The 12672-nt window shown below is 35.6% G+C and overlaps 1 protein-coding gene across 1 annotated transcript in view; it reads left to right on the top strand.

The window, feature by feature from the left end:
- Positions 1-2024, top strand: part of LOC107844037 (putative disease resistance protein RGA1) — an 11331-nt gene extending 9307 nt beyond the window's left edge. The window contains 2 exon segments of the mRNA XM_047397563.1: positions 101-631; positions 823-2024. Of these exon segments, the coding sequence (XP_047253519.1) occupies positions 101-631; positions 823-1119 (828 nt within the window). The 3' untranslated portion in view covers positions 1120-2024.
- Positions 2025-12672: the final 10648 nt, after the last annotated feature.

Raw genomic sequence — 12672 nt, 5'->3', positions numbered from 1 at the left:
GACTAAAATAACATTAAAAGACTCACGAGAAATAAGAATTTTATTAGTAATTATTTGCAAGACATGAGAAATGGAGTTGATACCTTGTCAATGTTTGCAGGTTTCTTGTCCCAACCTGGAAGGGCGATATATCCGTGCAGCAAACAGCATGAGTGCTCAATGCTCTCACCAACTTCCAACTGCCTACTTCAGCAAACTTAAGGCATTGATGGTGAGTAGTTGTGGAGAATTGAGAAACTTGATGTCTCCATCAGTGGCCAGAGGTCTTCTGAATCTTCTAAAACTATGGATAGAAGACTGCCAATCAATGAAAGAAGTGATTACAGTCGAGGAAAAACAAGGAGATGAAATCATGGCTAATGAGCCCTTATTTCCCCTGTTGGTCGAGCTGAACCTCAAGAATCTACCAGAGCTGGGGCATTTCATTCTGACTAAGCATGCTCTTAAATTTCCGTTCCTCATAGAAGTGCAGATTTATAAATGCCCTAAAATGAAGATGTTTGTCCAACAGGGTTCTGTGAGTACACTGAAACTCAAAGTGTCCTTACCGGTTCTCAACACGCGCGGTTATGAAAGTGAGACGATAGTAGATGATCTGAATGAATGGATACATCAGAGGATCAATTCTAAGGTTTGTCTTGTGGCGCTAGCTGGTTGTATGACTGATTAACTATACTGCTCTCTTTCCATCTTAACTTAATAGTAATATTCAGATACTCATTTATGTTCGTCACTTGAAGTAGGTTCCTTTTACCTTCCCCCAAATGTTTATCTTTCAACTAAATACTGTAATGTTTATTCTTTTGTAATCTCTACTCTCAGGAGGAAGACAACAACAACATACCCGGTGTATTCCCACATAGAGGGATCTTGCACACAGACCATACCCCTACCTCAGAGGTAGAGAGACTGTTTCGGTTAGACCCTCGGCAAGAAAAAATCCAATCTAGGAACCTCGTGAAAGACATATTATCTGGCTCTAGTTACTCATCCAAATCCAAATCCTCATATGGGAAGTTCAAAATTTCTAATAAGAGTATTTCAATACTCACGAGATTGAGTTGCCAAACCATACAAATTCGGGAAGTTGGGGAAAGCAAAACATTACACATTCCGTAAAAATAAGCATGAAATGATTTGTGTTTTAGTTTGAGATCATAAGAGTGTAGGAAGCAAAACAATCATTCCTCCATGCGATTTTCCTCCGACTGCTTTTGTGGAACCTGGACCTTGGCAGGCAGCGTAAGTGATGGCTCTTCGTTGAGTGCAGAAGGAGCTTTGATTATGTGAATGCTCTGCTCGAGCTCCTCCATTGCTTCTCTCTTCCCTTTGGCTTTCTTTCCTTTCATTCTGTATGATTTTCCAAGTAATGTTAATAGCAAGTAGTGTTAATACCAAATCCCTGAAGAGTAGAATGCAGCGACTTGTTCCATTTTTCTGTTATAACTGCTTTGACAGTTAGTTACACTAACTACTAACGGCTAGTTAGTTAGTTTAATCACTCACAAGTCTGTAAATGTAGAGGCTCATGTACATTGAGTCATTATGAAATACAACTTAACTACTCTCTCTTCCTAATGATCTTTCTCTCCTCTTTACCTCCTTCTTCTACATCTTCTTCTTCTTAATGTGTTCATCTGTGATTGCTTCTATCAAGAAGTAAGTATAGTATTGCTTAGTTAATGACAGAAACATGTGCTCTTCATACTACCAGACTTTCTGTGGACACACTGGTAGACTTCTGGACTGCCCTGGGCGAAGAGACACGACATTCTCTTCTGAAAATGAAGGAAGAGGACTTTATTGAAAGGCTCATGTACCGGTGCGTATAAGGCCCTTTCTTTAACTTGTTCTTTGTTTAACAGCTTACTATTATCCTCTCTTTTCGTGTCGTCCATTAAATATAATTTAAACATTAGATAGGCTGAGTTAGAAATTGTAATTTAATCTGGGATTGCAAGTTTAATTGAGGGGTGGGTTCAATTATTTCGAAGTCTTATCCAATGAACAATGGACTACGATCAGATGGCTTCTGGATTTGTACTGTTCAAAGTATGGTTTTAGTACTTCTCTTCTTTAAGTTAAGAAGCCAACATGATTCACTGGAGGACCATACCCAAGTTGAAATCAAGAAATGATGAGTTTCAGGATGGATTTCTCTTGAGTTGTGAATTATCTAAAAGGTGAATGACTGGTAAACATAGATATATGAGTTGAATGACTGGTAACGAAGGATATATTTTGCGTGATGCCTGTCGGTGAATATCCTGATGTGCAATTTTAATGAGCCCACATATATTAGTCTGCCACGAGTTCAATTTTGTATGAAGTTCAATGGTACCAGATGCCTTGCCTTCTCTCTGTCTATATATGTTATTGTGGTTTGGAGAAGTAATTGCATCATACATGAGGTCGTGGTAGGGTTCAGGATTCTGCCAAGTCATAAGTGTTGTGTCATTTTCACGACCCAATTTCTCAAGTCGTGATGGCGCCTACTTTAACCCACCAGTAGGAAAGACAAGCCATAGTCCGGAATGATAGATAACGGGCTAACTAGCAGAGACCAAATAAAAGATCACGTATAATTGTAACGCCTCAAAATCGCATCCTGAAGCGTCATACGGTGCTCAAGGCTACGAATAGCCCCAAGCTAACCATTTAAGCCTGTTACTAGTATAGAACTTACTTCAAAGTAGGCAGTGCTAAATCTTGTTATATCAAAACTGAAACAACTAGAAATATCGTCTGAATACTTACTACTGAAATCTGAAGAAAGCAACTGATAGTCTGAAAGTCTACTCATAGTCCGACAAGCCTCTACTAATAAAGAACTGGAGAGTCATTAGGACAAACCCCCAACTGACTCGGACTGACTAAAAGTAATAAACAACTGCTACCAAGATTGAAGATCTGAAAATAGGTCCTCGAACCAAGAGAACTCACCAACTACGGAAGTGTAGGTAAAGGTACTCGGAGATTACTATCGCTGCTGAGACTGAGCACCTGAACCTACATTATGAGACAATGTAGCATATAAACATATGTGGATCAGCACGTTGAGAATGTACTGAGTATATGGGGGTGCAATGTAATAATAATACATATTTTATAGCCACAGTTTATAAAAGAATGCATGCTAATGTAAATGACACACACAGCTTGAATAAATCTGAAATCTCAATCTCATAAATCATGAAATCATGTAGCATATAGTAAAACTTCGTGAGTCATTACGCCTAGTTCTAAAATATATATTCTCCTCTTATTCTCCAAGCTTATAAGAAAAAGAATCTTAAGACAATAACTTTCAAAACACATACTTTTATCTTAAGGAGAATAGGGGACTTTTTTTCGAAAACTTATAGATAAATGAACTTTGGGAACTCAAGGACTTTGGACCTTAGGACCTTTGGGAGTGGGAGCCTCTTCTAACCGACATAAACCATGTGAGAGTTCTCATGGAGTCCAATGTCTTGCCCACGTTGGGGAGAGCTCTTCTATCCTTACCATCGGAATAGAACCTTAACTTTAATGATCACTATCTTAACCCACTTGGGGTGAGTCATAACCCTACGGTGGCTCGTAGTTCTGGGGCATGAAACCTTGGAATCATACCCAACTCGGTGCTAAATACTACTCCCATACTTAGGCTCAGAACTTTCTAGGAAATCCACCTTAAACAAAACAAAAATGTGTAATGGAAGCTAACTATGCTTCTCTTTGACTTAATTCAAAATGATGTGGACTCCTTTCTTTGCTTAGGACTTAAATATCAAATCTTGCTAAAATCATCTTTCTTGAATACCAAAACTAAAACTCAGGGCTTGCAACCCATACTTGAAAATCATATCAATTCACAATAAACTTTAAGCTTACAATAGTAGCATCAAAATACTTTACCAAATCTAAAAATTCATTCTTGAATTCTAAAGCATTCTTACCTGCTAAGGGCATCTGCCACTATATTGGCCTTGCCCGGATGATACAACACACTCATATCATAATCTTTTAGCAATTCTAACCATCTCCTCTGACGAAGATTCAACTTCCTCTGAGTAAACACATACTACAAGCTTTTGTGGTCTGTGAACACATCAACATGAACACCATACAAATAGTATCTCCAGATTTTCAAAGCAAAAACTACAGCAGCTAATTCCAGATCATAGGTTGGGTAATTCTTTTCATGAGGCTTCAACTGTCTAGAGGCATAGTGTCACGACTCGATTTCTCAAGCAGTAATGGCGCCTACTTTAACCCACCAGTAAGCATGCCAAGCCATAGTCCGGAATGATCGGTAATGGGCTAACGGGCTATCAAGAAGAGACCAAATAAAATATCACATATGATAATAATAACAATGATAATAATTGAAAACTAAGAAGGGAGCATATATATTATATCAAAACAAGAGAAGGAAAAAGGATTAACTATACAAATGAATCCCTCCCAAGACCTGATAAGATCAGTACTAGACAGACACCCAGGTACTAGACAAAAATAAAATAAATAAATAAAAAATACGCAATATACACAAGCAGTCTCGAGTGCAAAAGACTAACTGGAGTAGATAAAGGAAGATCAGCCTCAAATAACAGCAAGCTCACCAAGCTCCAAACTAGTACTGGAAGGTAGGAATCACGTCAAAGTCAACTGCTAGTGCCCGAATCTGCATCAGGAAAAAGATGCAGAAGTATAGTATGAGTACCAAAAATCACGGGTACCCGACTGAGCTCAATGCAGAAAAGGTATAACTACAATGCGAGGGCATAATCTGAGCCATTAGGAAATAGGGATGGAAAGGTAAACAACTACCATGCTATGCAATGGCTGTAAATGAATAAACTTATTTGATACAGAAAAATAAATAATGCAGTAATAACAGACTAAACAAACATAATAACCTAACTGGACCCCCATAAGCCCGCTAGGCACACAACATAACCTAACTGGGCCCCCATAAGCCCGCTAGGCACACTGAAGAAGACAATTAACCCAACCGTACCCCCATAAGCTGGTGAGACACACAAGTAATAAAAATAAACATAAATAATCTATAACTGCACTGATCTTCATAAATCATAATAGTCTTCCAGATGTGCACCGAACTTTAACCGACACCAATGGAACGTTTGATAAATGAGTCTTCCTAATTCTTCTATATAGTACTTGAGTTTAAAATTGTACAAAGTTGGGGTTTACCGTAAGGAACGTTTAAGGCCCATTAGGAAAATCAATATTATCGTAATATTTTTTTATATATAAATATACTCATGGGTACAATTAAATATACTTTCAACTCCTCTCTCACAATTAAACTAGGGTTTAAATTGTGGTATAAGCATGGTTGACTGCCACCATCTACCAGTATCCTCCAACATATCGAAACAATTACCACCATCGAACAATAACTACAGTCGTCATTATTTAGCTTTCGCTAAAGAACAATTAAGTTTTCTGTTTTACGATATATGCAACGATCTAATTAGTTTAAAAATCAATATGTTATGTGTAATTCTAAGTTTCATAAGCCTAATATGTAGTTTATATGAACGCTTTTAAAATTCGAATTCGCATATATCCATAACTTCTTCGTTCTTATGTGTTTGGATCAGGATGGAGAATCTTTTAGAGAAGAGTTTGTGTTATAATACAGCCGATATACCATTCGTTTGGTTGGGGAACAAGTTATTCCGGGGGATTAATTATGCGGTTTAGTTATCTCGGCATTAGTTATCCCATCATCAAAGTGGAATAAAAATAATACTACAATCTTGAAATAACTAATAGCTATCCCATACATTTTATCTCAACCAAATATGAGATAAGCACATTAAGATTACTTAGATAATATGTATAGCAGTACGTAATTAATCCTCTTTAAAACGTGAGATTAGAAATTTTACAAGTTAGATATGTTCTATAGCAAATAGGTAGTATGTTGGGGTGTGAAGGTAGAAAGATTGTTTCATACTCTCAGTTCAAGTAACACAAATTCAAAATAGTTAAAAAAAACTATAATAATGAAGAAACCATTGAAAATAAGAAACCACTAGATCGGTTTTTCACTTTGAAGCCAAGAGATTGTATCATCAAAGTCTTGGTCATCGGAAGTGGGCCAACGAAGTCTTTAAGAATGGAGGCGGTTCTTGAAAAATGGTTATATTAGTTGATGAGGAGGTAATATTACATAAAAAAATAAATTAATTTTAAAAAATCGACCACTCGTGGTTGATTTTTATTAAAATAAAAAGAAAATAATTTTTAAAAACCAACCACCTGTGATTGTTTTTTAATTAAAAAAAAAAACACTTGTGGTCGATTTTTATTAAAATATAAAGAAAATAATTTTTAAAAATCGAACCATATTTATCAAAATCACATTACAATGCTAAAATGCTTTATAACTCTACTTTACAAATTTGTATTTTTTATTTATGTAATGTTTTTTCTAAGTAGAGTCTATTTGTCTTTTTCTTTAATTTTTTTTTATGTTTTAGCTTCTTTTTTTTTTTAGGTGTTGGAATTTATAACATTTATTTTTTTTAATTCCTTTTTGGTTTAGACAATAATTATTTTTTAAATTTCTTTTTGGTTTTGACAATATTTACTTTTTTAATTCCTTTTTGGTTTAGGATCTCCTATATATATAAAAAATATTATTGCATAATCTTGTTCATGAACTTTATCACTTTTATATTTCTAGGTTTTCTTTCTTAACAAAATTTTCTTTTATAGTAGATCTTAATGTTTGTCTTATTACTTTCTCTTATGTTTTCTACCATAAATATATCATTCATATTCTTTATCAAAATTGAAGATTCTTGAAGTGAATTTGTCCAGAGGTATCTTTTCTAAAATTTTAGACTGATTTTGAAGTTTACAATAATAAATGATGTATTTTTTGATAAACAATTACACAAAGAAATGTCTTCCTGTATACATACATGCTCTGGCTCACAAATATCTTATTTCTTTAGCATACAAAAAAAAATACACAAATTCAATTGTTTATTTTACCCTTTTTAGTTCATTTCAATATTTTTTTTAAAATACTCTATTTCTAATTTTTCATACAGTATATTTAAAACTACAAGATTAAAATATATTTTAACATATTTCACATGTTTATAATAATTAAAAGAGACATTAGAAAATGTATGGTGAATTATCATGTTCTTCACATTTTTTGTCTTAAAATTAATGTTGATTTTTAAATTTTTTAACTTAATAATATAACGTACACACAATAATTTGTTCTTTTGATATTCATGTATTGTTAATTAACTACATACACGTACGAAGTATGTACACATAAACTAATACACACACGCGCGTGCACGCGCGCGCGCGCGCGCGCACACACACACACACACACACACACACACACACACACACACACACACACACACACATATATATATATATTTCAAATTCTATGCACCTTGGGGGTTTGACATATAAGTTTACAAGTAATGATTTACACAAGCACCTTTTGGCCAATGGATGTGTCAAATAATTTAATAACCTCAAAAGAACACACCCGTTCGGTTTGTAATGTAGATGCAACTTTTTTTCTTCTTTTTTTTTTTTTTTTTTAAATGTGGCAATTATATTTTAAAAAGGGTATTTTAGTAATTTCACTTTAACATTTTGGAGATCATGCTTTTAAGATAGTATAATATATATATATATATATATAGAGAGAGAGATATTTATATATATGTAATAAATTTTCGTACCATGCATACATGAATTGGCAACACGTGTGAAGCACGTGCCGAAAAAACTAGTTGCATAAAAAGACTATACTATCACTATGGTTTAAATCAATTCCAATAATTTTAATATGTAATTAGTAGAAAAACATGAGCTTTGATTTAGACAAAGTTGATGATCATATATACATAACAAATACGATGTTCCTGAATATTTTTTTTTAATGTAAATTAAATTTTTGAAAAAAAACATGATTGGACATGAGAATAACGGAAAAGTTATTTTCACTGTAATTTACTCATAAAATTTTTGAAATAACTTTAATTTATTTGATGACTGATCAAACACTTGTCTAATTTCCAAATTATTAAATAAAAAGGTTTAATAAGGAAAAATAGATGTAAGAGCAAGTGTGTTGTGTGGCATGGCATGTCACAGCTGCAGTACAGTAGCCGGTAACCAGTCAGTCATATGGAAAGAGTTGAAACGGTTCTTTCAATTGACTCGGTAACCTGTAGTTGAAACGGTTCTTTCAATTGACCGGTAACCCGTAATTGAAACGAGTGCTACATGCAAAGAGGACCTAAGAATAAGACCGGACATCATAACAACGAAAATATTACACATGTTAGACAATTCAACAATAAAAGACGGGTCTTTCAATAATCAAACAATTCCCGATCAGTTTAAAACTCAATGGATAATGGGCACAGAGGCGAACCCAGGATTTGAGTTTGATAGGTGCACCTCTATATTTAACATAATAATTAATAGTGTCAAAGTTCGACATACATCTCTTTGAAAACTTATTAATTATAGTATTTTATAAGCAAACTTTTAATATTATTGAGTATCATTAATTAGATTTAATATGACAAAAGTGTGTTATCCATCATACTTGAATTCAATGCACTTTTATATTTTAAATAATAATAAAAAGTTTTTGAAAAATATGACATTCGAAAGATTTGTTTGCTAGATGGTTGTATGGAAAACGTTTGGTTTAAGCCTATCTCAAACTTTAAATTGCTAATTTTTTAAATAAAAAATAAGTCAATGATCAAAAGATAAAAGAAATAAACATTTACAGCACAAGATAGGGAGAATATCTACAACCAAGGCTCAGGGTTCAGGGTTCAGGGCTCAGGGCTCAAGGTTCAGGGTTTAAGGTTTAGGGCTCAAGATTCAGAATTCAGGGTTCAAGATTCAGGATTCAGGGCTCAGGGTTCAGAGTTCAGGGTAGGTTATTCCAAAGGTATCTAATCCCGAGTCCATTACCCAGTATAGTCCTATCTGTCTCTGTAACACTACATACAAGATTATCACCAAGACAATTGTCAACCGAATCAAACCTTTTCTCAAGGACCTTATCGAACCGACACAATCAAGTTTTTGGAAAATCATAGAGCATCTGATAATGCTATGCTTGTGCAGGAACTCTTACATCACCTACAAAACACCAAATTTAGGAAAGCCTACATGTTGGCAAAAATAGATCTGAAAAAAATGCTTTTGACCGACTGAAATGGTCCTTCATTCACGGCACTCTCCTTTACTATATATTCCCTCAAACTTTGGTCAACCTCATCTTGTCATGCATCTCCACTACTTCAGTGTCCTTGTTAGTCAATGGCTCAGCAACTCCGTTCTTTGCGCTTTCCAGAGGAATCCAACAGGGACCTTCTCTCTTCGTATTTTTTTATTCTGTGCATGAGAAGGCTCTCTCGTAGAATCGACTCAGCAGTCGATAACTGTCTATGGACCCTGTTAAATTATCTGTACGTGCTCCCCCCATTTCACATTTGCTTTTTGCCGATAATATTATTCTTTGTGTTGTTGTTGACACTATCTCTTGCAACACTATGACTAAAATTTTTGAGCATTTTGAATTTTTTTTTGGTCGAAAAATTAAGCTGGCAAAATAAAAGCTCATTTCTCTAAAAAATACTCCTGCCATAGCCAAGGACAAGATTGTTCATGACTTTCAAGAGGGTCAAAAAATTGATAAGTATTTAGGCTTCCAAATGTTTATGTCTAAACCTAATAAGTTTTACTTTCATTTTCTTCTAGATAACTTCAAGAGTCGCCTGACTGGTTGGAAAACTCCTTTGCTTACTGTTGCTGGGAGAACTACCACTATAAGGTCAACTCTAAACACCCTCTTCAACCATGTCATGTACCTCTTACAACCCCCTAGGTACGTCATTCAAAAAATGGAAGCCTACGAGCGAAATTTCCTTTGGGGTGCAACTTTTACCAATCGTAAGCTTCATCTCCTAAAATGGCAAGCCGTTACGACTACTAAGGACATTGGAGGCCTTGGAATCCCAGGACTCAAAACCAAGAACCTTGCTCTGTTAGCATCCTCTGCCTGGCGTGTGTTTCATTCCAACGTCCCTTGGGCTCAAGCACTCAGATCCAAGTACCTAAGGCGTAAAGGGGGAAACTCCAGAATTTGGAAAGCTATTAAGACAGGTTGGGCTCAATGTCAAAATGGGCTCCAATAACCTTCAGATGGGAAACATGTCCTCTTCTTTACTGACCCTTGACTTGGGCCAAACTGTTCTATTTGTAACCTCATTTGAGGACCTCTTCACAGGAATGAATCAAAAGCTAAGATTCAATCCTACAGAACTGATAATCGGTGGACTTTCTTTGGGCTCTACTTTGAATTTCCCCAGACCATCCTCTCTCGTATTAACTCTATTTATTTCCCTCACTATAATGTCTCTAAGGTTGACAGAATCGTCTATGGTCTTACGAATAACAAAATATTTTCGGTTGACTTCTGTTACAATGCCTTAGCTAGAAAAGAGCTTATGGTTAACGGTGATGTAGATTTTCTGTGAATTTGGTGGAAGCTAAGTATTTCGCCGAAGCTTAGGCATTTTTTATGGCTTCTTTACCGCAATCGCCTCCCTTCAACCTCCTTTCTGCATTATATAAATTGTCGTTCCTCCCCTTTCTGTCCTCTTTACCATTCTTTCCCTGAAACTATTTCCCATCTTTTCTTAAAATGTAAGTTTTTGGAGCTGCTTTGGGTTGAGTTAGGTATCTCTGTTCAAATAGACAACATCATGTCAGCTATCAGTGATCATTATCCTCAACGGTGGTGGGGCCCTTCACCGGACACCGCGCATAGCGATAGCTTAGTGCACCAGGCTGCCTTTTTTTTTTTTACTAATCTAAAGTCATTAAGTGTTAGCGGAGAAGCTATGTTGCTAAAGTCATTAAGTGTTAGTGGAGCGGCTATGTTGCATTAAAAAAACAAGGCAATTTGGTGCACTAAAGCCCTCCCTATGTACAGGGTTCGGGGAAGGGCTCGACCACAAGAATCTATGATATGCATTCTTATACCTTGCATTGCAAAAGGCAGTTTCCAAGGCTTGAACCGATGACCTCCTAGTCACATGGCAGGAACTTTTACATAAGCTATGTAAATTGGTAATTACATGAATTGTCTGGTTATCTCAAGAGATTAAAGGAAAGATTAGCAACTTTGGGGTAAGACTGCGCATAATTACCACTTGCGGTCGGCCTTCTCCGAACTCTGCACATAGTGGGAGCTTTAGTGAATCGGGTTCCCTTTTTACATCTATTGCCCCAAATAAGAAAATATTGTTGTGGTAGGCCCTTTTGTTTGTCCTGTGCCTTTTTTAGATACTATTTCATCTCCGTTCGCTGGTTACAAGATTGTGTTTGTTCTTTACACCTACTGATAAATTCCCTCCCTTTCTGGATTTTCCATTGAGGCCTCAGCTATAATAAAATTATAGAAATTTTGATCAGCAAGCTCCCATTAATGTATCTAATTGAAATTATACAAGTATTGTTATTGTAGTGATACATTATTTTAAATTTAATAGCTCTAGAAATTACTACAGCGATATGAAAAACAGGTTCAGTGATTCTGTTGAATGTATCATCATAATTTTAACATAGTTTTTCTCCAGTAAACATATAGTATATATATATATATATATATATGTCAATTTTTTCTAGAGGTTCTATGTGTCGGTAAAGATCTGGTAACGGAGCAGACTTCTAGTAGGATGATTACTCTATTGAAGCAGTTTCAGCAAACACTGCGATTAGCCACTCTGGCTTCAATATGGTCATCCCTGCAGCCTCAACAACAGTTAACACTGCATTACGGTGCTATCATCATATAATGTTGACGTTTTTTCTCCAACGCCACGAACCTGTAACTATGTTGAATCAATACTATTTGATCCTGCATTCTCTCATTAATGTCATTATTTTGATTTTATGTCTATGTGCCGGCCTGCTGTTGGTTTTGGCCTTCAGTAAGGATAGGAGTATTGATGATCATGGTTTGCGAAGGGGCTTTGTTGGTCAAATGTGTAAGGTTCAACGGTTGCTAGGGTGACCGGTCTTGGCTCAGTTTTAGTCGTGTCATCTCTTGTTTTCTTTATACATTTTGTTGCTTTGATTGTTATTGTATTCGACAAACAGGTGCAAGTCAAGTCTAACTTCAGTTATTCTGCAACTTGGTAGAAAAGGAAAAATTATCTTGTTGCATTTTGTTGTTATTTTCACCTGTTTGGAACACTGAAGTAAGTTTTTCGTCAAATGTACATTTATGTTCCGGCCTATTTGTTTGTTTCAATATCTGAACTAAAGTGCTTATGTTGTTAATGTGACAGCTCCAATGATTGCTCCACAAGTTGTCTCACCTCCTGTGCCATCAAGGGTGTCAAATGGAAATACTCCGATGACCACAATTGCTCCGGAACAAGTTCTCCCACCATTGGGATCAACTATTGATAGGCCATTGGAAGTTCTTTGTGATGAACAGGAAGAACAAAGAGAAAGAAAACTAAACCTTAATCCTTTATCAAGACTGGATCAGGCACTAAAACAACCAACTAAATGTTGTCACCAAATGAACGGACAATCAAAGAAAATGATCAGCAATGTCAAGTCTTTGTT

The sequence above is a fragment of the Capsicum annuum genome, chromosome 10 (assembly GCF_002878395.1).
Source record: "Capsicum annuum cultivar UCD-10X-F1 chromosome 10, UCD10Xv1.1, whole genome shotgun sequence".
Classification (NCBI taxonomy): domain Eukaryota; kingdom Viridiplantae; phylum Streptophyta; class Magnoliopsida; order Solanales; family Solanaceae; genus Capsicum; species Capsicum annuum.
This window is presented reverse-complemented; position numbering and strand designations above follow the sequence as displayed.